The sequence below is a fragment of the Leucopleurus acutus genome, assembly GCF_964270905.1.
Source record: "Leucopleurus acutus genome assembly, chromosome: 15".
Lineage (NCBI taxonomy): Eukaryota > Metazoa > Chordata > Mammalia > Artiodactyla > Delphinidae > Leucopleurus > Leucopleurus acutus.
This window is the reverse complement of record NC_139157.1, coordinates 42,216,718-42,231,402: the sequence shown is the minus strand read 5'-3', so window position 1 is coordinate 42,231,402 and position 14,685 is coordinate 42,216,718. Positions and strand designations below refer to the sequence as shown.

General features: G+C 42.4%; 1 protein-coding gene across 1 annotated transcript in view; it reads left to right on the top strand.

The window, feature by feature from the left end:
* SLC35F1 (solute carrier family 35 member F1) overlaps positions 1 to 14,685 on the top strand; it is a gene marked incomplete at both ends in the record, with an annotated part of 421,977 nt that overhangs the window by 366,934 nt on the left and 40,358 nt on the right. The window contains 2 exons of the mRNA XM_082855277.1: positions 6,042 to 6,201; positions 12,532 to 12,688. Of these exons, the coding sequence (XP_082711403.1) occupies positions 6,042 to 6,201; positions 12,532 to 12,688 (317 nt within the window). The remainder of the gene's footprint in view (positions 1 to 6,041; positions 6,202 to 12,531; positions 12,689 to 14,685) is intronic.

Sequence of the window (14,685 nt, the reverse complement as noted above, 5' to 3'; positions counted from 1 at the left end):
GCAATCAAACCAATAAACCAATCCACCAATGATAACAAGCGCTGAAAACTAAACTAAGATAAACATATAAATCAGAAACTAGTCAGTCACAGACAACCACAAGTCTACAATTGCCCCCAAAATCTACTTCCTCAATTTTGGGATGATTCATTGTCCATTCAGGTATTCCTCAGATGCAGGGTACATCAAGTTCATTGTGGAGATTTAATCCACTGCTCCTGAGGCTGCTGGGAGAGATTTCCCTTTCTCTTCTGTGTTCACACAGCTCCTGGGGTTCAGCTTTGGATTTGGCCCCGCCTCTGCGTGTAGGTCGCCCTCTGGCGTCTGTTCTTCGCCCAGACAGGACGGAGTTAAAGCAGCGGCTGATTAGGGGGCTCTGCGTCACTCAGGCCAGTGGGAGGGAGGGGTACGGAATGCGGGGCGAGCCTGCGGTGGCAGAGGCCAGCATGACATGCAACAGCCTGAGGCGCGCCATGTGTTCTCCCAGGGAAGTTGTTCCTGGATCACAGGATCCTGGCAGTGGCGGGCTGCACAGCCTCCTGGGAGGGGAGGTGTGGACAGTGTCCTGTGCTTGCACACAGGCTTCTGGGTGGCTGCAGCAGCAGCCTTAGCGTCTCATGCCTGTTTCTGGTGTCCGCACTGATAGCCATGACTCACACCCGTCTCTGGAGCTCATTTAGGCAGTGCTCTGAATTCCCTCCCCTCATGCACCCCAAAACAATGGTCTCTTGCCTCTTAGGCAGTTCAAGACTTTTTCCCGGACTCCCTCCCGGCTAGCCGTGGTGCACTAGTCCCCTTCAGGCTGTGTTCACGCAGCCAACCCCAGTCTTCTCCCTGGTATCAGACCTGCGAAGCCCAAGCCTCAGCTCCCAGACCCGCTCGCCCCGGCAGGTGAGCAGACAAGCCTCTCAGGCTGGTGAGTGCTGGTCGGCACCGATCCTCTGTGCGGGAATCCCTCTGCTTTGCCCTCCGCACCCCTGTTGCTGCGCTGTCCTCCGTGGCTCTGAAGCTTCCTCCCTGCCACCCCCCCCCCCCGCCCGTCTCTGCCAGTGAAGGGGCTTCCTAGTGTGTGGAAACCTTTCCTCCTTCACAGCTCCCTCCCACTGGTGCAGGTCCCGTTCCTATTCTTTTGTCTGTGTTGTTTCTTTTTTCTTTTGCCCTACCCAGGTACGTGGGGAGTTTCTTGCCTTTTGGGAAGTCTGAGGTCTTTTGCCAGCATTCAGTAGGTGTTCTGTAGGAGTTGTTCCAAATGTAGATTTTTTTTTTAACATCTTTATTGGAGTATAATTGCTTTACAATGGTGTGTTAGTTTCTGCTTTATAACAAAGTGAATCAGTTATACATATACGTATGTTCCCATATCTCTTCCCTCTTGCATCTCCCTCCCTCCCACCCTCCTTATCCCACCCCTACAGGCGGTCACAAAGCACGGAGCTTATCTCCCTGTGCTATGCAGCTGCTTCCCACTACCTATCTACCTTACATTTGGTAGTGTATATATGTCCATGCCTCTCTCTCACTTTGTCACAGCTTACCCTTCCCCCTCCCCATATCCTCAAGTCCATTCTCTAGTAGGTCTGTGTCTTTATTCCTGTCTTACCCCTAGGTTCTTCATGACATTTTTATTTTTCTTAAGTTCCATATATATGTGTTAGCATACGGTATTTGTCTTTCTCTTTCTGACTTACTTCACTCTGTATGACGGACTCTAGGTCTATCCACCACATTACAAATAGCTCAATTTCATTTCTTTTTATGGCTGAGTAATATTCCATTGTATATATGTGGCACATGTATTTCTGATGTATTTATGGGGAGGAGGTTGATCTCCACATCTTACTCCTCCACTGTCTTGGAAGGTTCCTTACCTGAAATACCTATTTTTAATTTGCAAAGCAATTCTCTCATCTTAGTTCATATTTGCCCGCTAATGGTGGACCAGTAAATAGCCACTAACTTCCTGGAAAAGATGGCAATATGCCTCAAGAGTTTAACTCTGTAATTTCAGGCCAAGAATCTATCCTGAGGAAATATTTAAAACTACCAAGTTCAGGTCATTATCCTGGTGTTATCATGATGACTTCAGAGGCTTTGCCCCCGGTCTTTGAGCGTGGTGTGCCTCAGCACCTCCATCAATCACATCAGATAACCTGGGGTCGTAGACCTCACTGGCAGGTGTTACTTAAGGATGAATGATATAGAAGACTAAAATTAGCTTATATCTTTAGAGGGGAATGATGCCAGGTAAATCTAAGAGGTAATGAACTTTACTTACTGATGTTCTTCATGTTCTTGGAGATTTTTCAGAGTATAAGATGATTATGAAATAATATTCATTTGTTTAGTTTTTGGGTATTGATATTTTATAATTTCCTTTTGGATATAGAAATGTCTGCAAAGAAAGGTAAATATATCTTAAAAGTTAATGACAGAACCCGAAGGTTTTTCAGTTCATTTTCTGCTTTCACAGCCCCAGTCGTGGGCATCTATTATAATGCTGCTCTCTTTTATTACTCTAACAACCTCTTTGCTAAGGGGTTAAGCTACCAGAAAATTATTGGAAAATTATTTTGTCAGTATGTTTTATACTATATGACTGCAGGGGAAAAGCTGGGGCCAAAAATCGCTAAAAAATAATAGCCTGTTTACTAACAGCAACTCCCAAATGTTTTTTGTTTTTTGAGCTTTTTTGTCTCTAATTACAAAAATCGTGGTGAGACCTTCACCTGTAGCAATTCCTGTTACTGACCTTCATTAAAATATGATTTTTAAAAAATCGGGGGGCTTCCCTGGTGGCGCAGTGGTTGAGAGTCCGCCTGCCAATGCAGGGGACACGGGTTCGTGCCCTGGTGCGGGAGGATACCGCATGCCGCGGAGCAGCTGGGCCCGTGAGCCATGGCCGCTGAGCCTGCGCGTCCGGAGCCTGGGCTCCGCAACGGAAGAGGCCACAACAGTGAGAGGCCCGCGTACCACAAAAAAAAAAAAAAAAAAAAAATCAGGACAGGACTGTGGCTGATAGCAACAGTTTGAGTGACGGGGAGCACATCACTTCACCTCTTGAAACTTCTGAATCCTCAGTTTTTAAATAAAGGGCTCTGTGATTCTAAATTGGGGAGATACTGCCCCCGAGGGGCACTTGTAAATGTGTAGGAGCATTTTTTTTTTAGTGGTCAGGGCCCAGTGGTGCTAAGTGCCCTGCAGAGAGCCTGAGGCAGTCCTGCAAAATGAAGAATCATCCCAGACCAAATGCCGGAAGCAGCCTAGATTACCTCTAATTTCCCTTCTGACAGTCAGTGATACCAAGCGCCCCTCCATTCTTTGATTCATTTAGTCACCCATCGTTGATTCCCTACTGTATGCTGGGTGCCACGCTTCCCAGCTGAAATGTCCCAGAGACCCTGGTTTGTACTGTAGCCTTCTTTCTCCTTCTTTTCTTTCTAAAAGTCCTCCCTAACCAAAGGGCCAACTGGCACTCACAAATAAGGATTTTTCAGCTCAATCTATTAAGAGAACAGATCCCAGGACTCATCAAGTGCTGGGGTTTCTAATGACACTGAGAACCACAAAAGCTCACTTGAGCCCTCCTCAAAGATTGGATGAAGGCCTGGTTTGCCTTCAGTAATTCAGGCATAGAGGCCTTCAGCTTCACTGACCGAGGGCTTCCAGCCAGATAATGAAATCCCAGTTGTGGAGCATGTAGGTAAATATTCTAACTGTTGATTCAATCATTTCTAATTTTTAAAGCAAAACACCAACTGTCTTATGCCCAGTGAAGAGTTTTCACTGACAAACACAAATTTCCTAATATACTTAAATGGCATTTGAGGCCAGCTGTAAAACCTGCTTTAGAGCGTTTTACCACATCAAGTAGGATCATTAACTTGCTGATTAACTGTGCAGTGAGTGGACATATGCTGTAGTGCAGTCCTACCAGCCGTCACCCCCGAACTCAGCCCCTCCTGGAGCGCGGTGACACGTGGGCTTAGCCCCCAGCCCATCACCGTGTTAGGGTTAACGGTGTTATCAGCGTTATCCTTTCCCAGTAACCTCGGTGACAGCTTACTCTTCTGATTGCTTGCTCCATTCTGCAAAAGGGAAGACCGAGGCACGGAGAAGCATGAGGGTCTGTCCAGGTCACCAACAGCTTTTGGGATGGTGAGGATCCTAAGTGCTGTTTACAGTACCAAAAGCCATTCTGATGGTCAGGACGCTTTGCAAATATACAAACATTTTTCAGCCTTTAGTGAATGTTGGTGACTCTATTTTGCTGTTACTGATTATTAAAAATCCTTGTATGTATTTGTTCAATAACTATTCTTGGATACTTCTCATAAGCCCAGCAGGACTCTGGGTGCTGGGAATATAGTCCTGCTCTCATGGAACTCGAGACAAGTGGGAAGTCAGACATTATGCCAATAATTCCATATTAATTGAGAATGATTATAATTGACACTATAAAGGAGAGGTATAGGATACAAGGAAATCATCGAAGAGGACCTGACCTAGCCTAGGGACCCTAGAGGCTTTCTTAAGGAGGCAGAATATAGGTGCGAGCCTGAAGAAGGAGGCAGGACTTCAAGAATTAGATGGAGCATTCCAGAAGGAGGGGGATGCATGAAGACCCGAGGCAGGAAGGAAGGGCTTGCTCCAGGTAGGAGATGATGCCAGTTCGGTCTAGGTGGCGGAAGTGGCGTGAGTAGATTTAAGAAGTGTTTAGAAGGTGAACTGGCAGGATTTAGTGACCCATAGGATATAGACAGTAAGAGTGAAGGAGTGTTAGGGATCACTGCCCTGCATCTGGCTACTGGCTGGTAGGGCCACCTGTTTAGGATTCTAGCAGAGGAGCTGTACTGTGCAGTGGGACCAGATCACCAGTTTCTCATTTGGTACATGGAGTCTGGAGTCCTGGGGGCCACCCGTGTGTCTAGTGGAGACGCTGCTTCACATGGAGTAACCACAAGTCACTGCATCTTACCGAGGTGTGGTAGAGACAACCAGTTCTGTGGAGTCCAGAGCACGTGTTTGGAAGCAGGGTCTAGACTGGCGTTGAGGTCCTCGTAATTTACAAAATGCTTCCACATGTATTATCTTCGAGCTTCACAATGATCTTTAGAGAAAGTCAGTAGGAATTATTATCTTCATTATACTAACAGGAAATTGAGGCTTCCTGAGTTTGTGGGTTGCCCAAGGTCACACTGCTCTAAGTAAGGATCTAGTACTCACATTCAGATCTCCTGGCTCCTCACACAAGGTCTTCCGATTTCATTATGTTGTCTCGCTGCATGACCGGGACAAACTTTCCACCATCTCTTGGGGCTTCCATTTCAGGTGGAATCTCACTATTTGCACAAACTATATAGGAAATGAAGTCAAAGATTTTTTAAATACTCTGTTCATTCTTTTTTCTCCCTCCTTTTTTTTTTAACTTTTTTATACAGTATTTTTAAAGTATTTGTAAACTTTTGAGATTAATATTTGCATTTACATTTAGAGCAGTTTTTTTCCTATAAAGAGTGAAATTTCAAAGAGAGATTAAAGTAACTTTTATTGGTAGGGGGGAGAAAGTTCTGGGAGAAATTAAGTGCAACTTTTGCCTAGATTCTAATAATTTATAAACTATTAGAAGACCTCTGCCCCCTCACCTCCCATTCCCAGATCTACTCCCAGAGTGCTGGGACCATCTAAAACGGCTCCGTCTATTCTCCCCACATCTGAGTGTCCCTGTGGAGTCGGCCAGGGTGCTGAGGAAGGTGGATGCCAAGCTGCCCTGACACCACAGGGGCAGGAGAAGCTTCACCACCAGCCTGTCTTACTGATTCGCCTCCTCCCCTTTTCTTCACAGCTGGGGGATGTTTAAGTAAAGTTCATGTGCATTTGTTTCAGAGTCGTTTTAATTGCATCAATTCTGGGTCGACCCAAAAACACAGATCCAGGGGAAATGCCCTTTCTACAGAGCAAGCTTATTTTTCTGACAGTTTCCATTATATGGAAAGTTTCCCTCTGAACTCCCTATTGTTGCTTCCCTCCTTCCCTCCCTGTAGCTCCTGGACTGTTTTGTGATCCCGGTTGTGATTTTGCTCTCCTGGTTCTTCCTGCTGATCCGGTACAAGGCTGTGCATTTCCTCGGCATCATCGTCTGCATCCTGGGAATGGGCTGCATGGCGGGCGCAGATGTGCTTGTGGGAAGGCATCAGGGAGCAGGTGAGTCTCCGTGTTCACCGGGTTACTTGTCTCTGTGGGTGAGACCAAGGCAAGACGTGGAATGTTCACGGTTCATGGTGGAAACAAGGAACCTGGGCTTCCTACTGTCTGTGTCTTAACTCGTGTTTGTTCCCCTACACCTAGGACAGTGGCACATAGGAGGTGTTCATACATATTTCTTTAGTGAACAAAGGAAGCAAAATACAGCTTTCATGCCCATTCTACAGGAACTCAGAAACATTCAGATGGTGTTTAAAGCTGAGAGTCAGGACCCACTTGGAGGATGTGTTGGGGGTCAAAGCTGCCTGATCCAGACCAGCTGGTTAGAGACGGTGTCAGTGGGTCAGGCCACTCCCGAGCCACAGGGACCTTCCCCACACCCCACCCGCCAACACCTTCTCTCCCGCGTCAGAGAAAGACTGAGCTTTCAGACTACTGGGTGAAGGTGGGTATACAGGCTTAAGAGTGGATATTTAAACTTTGGAGCCTGGATTAGGAATTCTCGACAATTTTATGAGGGAGAGCTAAGTGCAGTCTCCTCATGCATGTTTTTTGTTGGTGTATTTGTGGGGAAGTTTTAGGTAACAGTCACAGGTCATTACCTTGTAGACCTACAAATCTTCAAGGTTTACTCATCAAATTGCTATGAATCTTCTGAGGAGCCCTAATCCAGAATGCTTTCCAGAGGACCACATTTAAAGCATTGTAATTCTTTAAAATGTACCAAAAATCCTTGAGTTACAGAGGTTTCGGGGCAAGAAAAAAATGATGTTCTTTGTTAACATCAGGAATAGGATAGAAAGTACCCACTCTTCTTTAGTTTTGGAATTGCCTTTTCTTCTGGGGAATTAGAGATAAAAAGTTAAAATTGGGGCATTTCTCTTTGAGACTAGGTCATAAGAAATACCTGAAATGAAAGTTATTTATATTTTTAAGTTGCACCACAGAACTTTATGACTGAAAGGGACCTTGTTCGGCTCCTTTGTATTTGACACACAGAAACTCCAAGACACAGGGAAGCCAAGTGAGCTGCCCAAGGTCACAGAGCTGAGACTAGAACCCAAGTCTCCTGACCTCCTGGGCAGGCTTCCTTCCCTCTCCCACATTGCTGGGAGCTGAAGATACAACACAGCAAAAGAGAGACAGCCTCTGTCCTCTCCATGTGCTGCCTACACAACGTAATCAGTCCCCACCACAACAGATGGACTAAAAATACCTATGCCAGCTTTTCCCAAATCCTGCTCTATGAAATAGTCGTTCCATGGGATATTGATATATATTACATGAGAAGGCTAGTTTTTGCTCTCTACCCATCATGATCCCAATATAGATCATCTCTTTGGACCAATCAGACAATATTTTTGTCTGATACCACATGCCCAGTTGTTATAAAGTCATAATTTAATTACACTTTCTCAGCTTTGCTTGAACTGTGTAAATACAGACTAAGCAACATGTACCCTTATTTATGAAAATTTTGCTTTGCTGAACTCTAGCCATTCACCCTGGCCATCATTTTGTATCCATAGTCACGGAAGACAATTGTGATTATAAATCTAAATATTTACACCCAAAATGTTAAACAGATTTGAATTTATTTCACTAGGTTGTATTCACTAATCCTGTAAAAAATGTTTTTTTGATTTCAATTGAAATGTCAGGAAAGGGGTACTAGTACTATTTAAGAAAAAGAAAGTAAGTCCATTTGGGAGTCTTTCAAAAGTGGTCATTTTTAAAAAGAGTGCAGGGCAGCTGAAACAAGCTGGAGTGGTGTTTTATCTGTCCGTGTGAATCTGTTTAAGGCCCGCAGCATCTTTCCTGTTGTAACATATGAAGTACCAGTGTTAACAGAATTCAGTTTTATCACTGTTGAGTACCTTCCATGCTCATCTGATGGTGCCTAACTACACGGCATAATGTTCTGACAGCAGCCCAAATTTAGGATCCAAGGGCTCATTTTACAAAATAATGACTGGGCTTGCTTTACATCTACAAAAATATTAAATTAGGCAGCAATTTAAGCTACCTTATAAAATGTCCTGAAAAAAGAAAATAACACACTGATTTTGAGGACAATATAATCTTTGTGTGCATCCCTATCAAAAATGTTCCATTTGTTACCACTCTTGGTTCAATTGCATTAATTCGCCAGGGACGGAACTTTTCTAAAATCCTTCAGGCACTCACCAGAACTTTAATCAGGCATTCAGCCCGATTTAAATCGTCATCACTGTAACAGGAAAAGATGACCGACTTAGTCCCTTTTATATTGCTTAGTCCACAGTTCTCCTTAGCTTAGGATTTTGAAAATTCTGTCCTCAAGCACTTTTGACATCAGCCGTGGAGACTCTGCCTTGGAGCCTGTGGAATGGTCTACAAAGTGGGACAGACACAAAAACACTTACATTCCAATTCTATGCTTGTCTCAGGAACAACGAATCATCCACTATAGGTGCTCCCATGCCTTTGAGCTCAGCTGAAAGGAGATGTCTTTTTCCAAGTTTGTCAGTGAAAATTGGTGGGACTAATATGTGCATTCCCTCTTTGCCACCTTCCTCCAGCATTATAAGTCTCCTCTGAGAGACCAGCTCTGCATTTATTGATGCATGGGGGAAAGGCGTGCAATAAAGTGGCTCCTGAGACTATGATAGAGGTTGGAGGGTGTAAAAATGACTTAATAAGACCAGAGAGATTTCTCCATGACATTTCTACTTTTCTTGGAAAACTTATAGATATAAAAGGGGAGGTAAGAAAATAATAAGATTAAGATAAAACTCAATTAAAATAGATCCTTATCATAAAATGTATTTCTTGCTCTTCAAAGTATCTTCTTTCTACCATAATACATTTATTGCATCTTATAGTTCACTTATCAAAGATATTAGATAACCATAATGACATTTTCTTTACTACCAGACATAATTTTATATTTATTTCAAAAGAGAGAAAACATTTTCACAGAATTAGATAATTAAACATAATTTTTAAAAGTGACAATTTTATTGGTGCCAGGCACATTCCTGTACATCATCTCATTTAATCCTCCTAATTATGCAAAGAAAGTATTTTCTCATTGTTACAGCTGAAGAAATCAAGGCTCAGGGAAGATAAGAAACATGTGCAAGTACACACCAGTACTAAATGGTGTGGCTTAGATGTGAAATCTTTCTGCTACACCACTTAATACTTATTCTTCCATAATTGTGACTCATGTAAGAAAGGTACCATTGTTCAACTGCAGTAAATTAGGATGAATGACTGTCCCAGATAGGCCAGAATGGAAGGGTTTCCCCAGAAGTGGGACTTTCTGTGCTAAAACCAAGAGAGTCCCAGGAAAACAAAGCAGTTGGTCGTATTTAAAACTCAAAAATATTCAGTGAGTTGGGTTCATTTTCATAAATTGCATTAGCAGTCTTTCAACACTCTAGAATACTATAATTCACCATTTATTCTTGAAATAGTGGTAAGTAATGATTTGAAATAATATTCCCTCTTCTCCTCCCACAACCACACAGACAGAAGTATCCCTCCAAACATGGTGTTTCTAGTACTTCATCAAAAATCTAATAAGGAAAACCAATTCTTGCAAAGCAGTCATGACTGGGTTGTTTAGAACTAAGAAGCAATCCAAAATGAGAAATGGCCAACCCAAACAGACAGGTGGTGATTCAAAGGGAATGATTGATTCACTCTTTTTTAACCACCATTTCCTGAACACTTAATAAGTGCCAGGCGCTATGTTAAGCATTTTACATTATTTTGCATTTTTAAATCCTATTAACACTATTTTACGGTATCCTCGCCATAACCTCATTTTAAATTAAGAAAACACAAGTCAGAAAGACTCTATAGCTTGCCCAATGTTTAACAACTAATAAGTGACAGAGATGTGATTAGAACCCATATCTACCTAAATTGAAAGATGTCACCATTCAAAATCTTTACCATGAGATGTATTAAGACCTGTTCCATTGGCTCAACTCATTTAAACACTTATTGAGAACTTATAATGTGCCAGGATCTGTGCTAGGGACCGCAGAGAATATAAAGCGAAGTAAGTCACAGTAGGCCCTTCAACCCTACTGTATAAGAAAACAGGAAGGGGAAGACAGGCAAGTTAAATAATAGACGTGGAGTAAAGTGCAGTGGGGGCCATACACAGTGACAATGGTGTGAAATTCAGAGGAGAGAAAGAAGGCACTGGGTTGAATGAACTTCTTATAACTTCAAATGTGTACATTTGCCCCAAATTTGCAAATCATTATCACTCACTGTGGTTTCAATCATATGTAAATGACACACTTGCTAGATATAATTTTCCCCGTGAACTTTCAGAGAAATTGACTCTACCATGTCAGATATCGATAGCATTAATAGGGCACGAAACATAGAGTAGTATGTTGTAATTCCAGTCAAGTAGATACAAATTGTAGGTACAAAATATTATATCAAACACTGCATTATACAATATGGTTGGATAAAATCATGTCCTAGTTAATTTAACTATATTTAATCATCTAAGATTTCATACATGCTATATGTATAGGTACCCACTTTCAAATGATTTAAAAACTGATAAGTACACTTACTAGTAAAATTTTAATAAGTGATATTTAATCACTTTGTTACCGATAACTTAGGAAATACTTCTAAACTTGCAGTTACACAAAATTGTATCATTATTAACAATAATTATCACTGCATTGGTGAAAATTCAAAGTACTCGGGAATAGATTCCATATAGTCAAAGGCTTAACAGAATAGACCATAATGATATAAATGTGGAGTTTGAAAAATATTGTTGAGACTATTCATTGAAACAGTGTGGCCTCTTTTTAGGACTTTTAAAAGATGGACTGATGTTTCCCTAAGTTCTGTTAAAATAGTTTATTGTAATTTAACTTTCCTGAATCCATTCATATAAAATTAATTTCATGTAACCAAGAATTCTATCGAGCAGCACTTCCACACTTCACTAATACAACAATAATTGATATTCATCATAATGACCCCATGTCATCACAAGATTCTGAAATGGGTCCTTATTGAAAAGTGACTGAATCGTGTTCATTATAATTTTATAGTCTTAGTAATGGATACTTTTTACTTTATGGGTTATTCCACAAATGAACTCCTTAAAATTAGAAGCTTTGTCATGATTTTCTAGCTGACACATAAAAAAAGATTCATCAGGTTGCTGTGTAACAGCAACCTTCATTTCCCTGGAAGACACAGCCAGGGACACAGCCATGAGGTCTGGTTCCTTATCAGAGCCTCCTCATGTTCTTGGGCCACCCACTCCCCATGAGCCCCGGGAGGGTTCCCAGACCTCGCAGTTCCAGACTCTCAGCTCCATTCCCTTGAACTCCAGCAAGCTCTCCTGCCTTTTGGGGTATCTTTTCTCTTTCTGATTCTTACCAGCAGTGGGAAGCTGTCTTAGAAAAAGTGACACTAATTAAAGTAAATGTGTCTCCAGGGGCGACCACAAAGACGTGAGTGAAGAGGTCTCTCCCCAAGCCCAGCCCAGATTCTTTTATGTGAAACCTCTTCCTAGAGAATGTGCAGTGCTCCCAACTGTACAGTGAACATCTGGCTCTGCAGTTTTAGGTTGTTCCAGCTAATCTGGAAATCCAAGGCTACTCTAAGGTGGGTCTCTTCCTTAGAATCACACTGGAGAGAGAGCCCTCCCAGTCCCGCCTTCTTCTGCCCCAGAGCTGCATGTCTGCTGAGTTCCCATGAGCCAACTACACAGGACACAGCTGGAGGCTCCTTGGGTACAAGCCCACCGTGAGGCCACCGGCTGCTGATTCCCACTGTCCTTCCCTAGCTTCACACTTCCTGGAGTGGAAAGAGTTGGCCTAAGTATAGGAAATAGCTAGGTACAGAATTTATGAGATTGGACAGAAACCTAAATTGAATTTAGAACAAATAGATATTTTTATGAAAGAAGAAAAATACTAATGTGATAATGAATTACATATATTTTCACCCTTATGTTACTTACTTTAGGGGAGTTGAAATTTTCAACCCATAATCCCTTTCGCTCAGACAGAAGACATGGGGCTTTATGGAGAGGGTACAATCTAGAAGAAACTGGTCCCTTTCTTAGCTAGGGAAGACTTCTTGTTGCGGACATAGGCAACCTTTTTATATCACAACGTAACTGGAGCACACACAAATGGACTTTACTAAATCTCAGTTGGCAAAACACAGAACGTCTATAAAAATGTCAGAAAAGAATAGGCATAGGAAGCTGATTTTGCCGATGCCAAATTCTTGTTAGGAAAATTTTAATAAAGCTTCCTCTTTTTTTTTTTTTTTGGTTCCTAGGGGAAAATAAGCTGGTAGGGGACCTTCTGGTCTTAGGGGGAGCCACACTCTACGGTATCTCTAACGTCTGGGAAGAATACATCATCCGAACCCTGAGCCGAGTGGAATTCCTGGGAATGATTGGACTCTTCGGGGCATTTTTCAGTGGAATTCAGTTGTGAGTAAAAATTAGAAATTCAGGCAGTCGATACTCTTAGAGCTTACTCTTACAATTTTTTTTTCATTTGGGGTATGGTTGTTTGCTTTATTTTACAAAAATCAAAGGTAGAAACCTGTCACCAACCTCCCACATGAAATCTGAAAAACTCAATATCTTTATTAGTAAATTTCTTCCAAACTAAATGAATTTTTAATGGATGTATTTAATGGGCTTTGAAGATAATTTACAAGAATACATGAGAAGTACATTGATTCTCCCAAACCAGCCAAGGAGGTTTTACTTAGAGAAACAGACAAACTAAGTGTAAATGCCATGATTTGATGCACTTCCAAAAAGGGGCATTCTGTTTACTACTGACAACCAGTAAACTAGTCTTACTAGTAACCACCACTAGAAAACTCATAGTTTAAATTTTCCTTTTATAAATCTTTTTCTTTTATTGCCCATGGATTTGCACAAGTGAACCATATTTCAAATTCATCTCTTAGGGAATTCCCTGGCATCCCAGTGGTTAGGACTCAGCACTTTCACTGCCATGGCTCGGGTTCAATCCCTGATAGGAGAACTAAGATCCCACAAGCAGTGCGCACGGCCAAAAAAAAAACCAAACAAAAAAACCAAATTCATCTCTTAGAAATTTAGTGTTTCCATTTTCCTTAAATGAGTGAAGATATAGCACAGGCATTCACTAAGCATCAAAAAGTCAGAAACAACAATTTTGCAATAATTCTGGCATTGGAACATATAAGTCATCACTGACTAGGCCTCAGAAGTTGTTGCAAGAATAAATGTCAAACAAAGCATAATTTTCCATCAATAAAGGCCGTGGATTTTAGTTTCACGTAAGAGATAAAGAAGGATAGTGTAACCTCCAGTCTAATTTCAGCAAATCCCTCTCTGCAAAGCAAGTAATTCTGATTTCACCAAATCACTTTCTACAAAGTATGTTCTTTGTCCTGGGGCAGTGTCCAAAATTATTTATGGAAGCTATTTTGGTATCACTTTACACTGGTTTTGCAAATAGGCTGTTTCCAAGAATCCTCCAAACTTCGGTATCCTGAGATACAGGTGAAAAACTCGATAGCAAACAAGGCAAGGACATGGGAAGACTCTCTAAGAGAGATTTATTTTTGGTTCATTTTGAAAGCACGCTGGCATTTTAAAGTTCCTAAGTTTGGTGCGTCAGCGTGTAAGATAAGAGGAAAAGAAATAGCCTAGTTCAACTGTTCCTAACCAGCGTTTTGTAGATGGATGGCTCATTTTATGGATTATTATTCTTGGATCCAAAAAAATATCTTCAGAGATCTAGCACTCATCTGCTTCAGCTGTAGGCCATTAGAGCTGACAGAGCCCTTCAGAAACACTGCTGCCAAAATAGTGGAAGTGGCATATGAGTGTGTTTGGCCAACGGGATACATTGAGGGCACACTGAAACCAGAGGGACACCGGTGGAGCCGTGCCCCTCCCCTCCTGGCCCTCTTCCAGAGCAGTGGTTCTCAGAGTGTAGGTCTCTGACCAACAGCACCGGCACCGCATGAAAACTTGTCAGAAACACACATCCGTGAGGCCCACCCAGATCTACTGAATCAGACTTTCAAGGGATGGGGCCCAGGAAACTGTTTTTTTTTTTTGGTTTTTTTTTTTGTGGTACGCGGGCCTCTCACCGTTGTGGCCTCTCCCGTTGCGGAGCACAGGCTCCGGACGCGCAGGCTCAGCGGCCGTGGCTCACGGGCCCAGCCGCTCCGCGGCATGTGGGATCTTCCCGGACAGGGGCATGAACCCGCCTCCCCTGCATCGGCAGGCGGACTCTCAACCACTGCGCCACCTGGGAAGCCCAGGAAACTGTTTTAACATGCTCTCCAGGTGGTGGTTTTATACATTTAAGTTTAAGAACCACTGCCCTGAAGAGTGCTCAATCAGAAAACTGATTGAACCTGCAACCTCGCCATATACTTTTGAGAAAGCATTTAAACAAGAAGCAGCAAAGGCTAGAG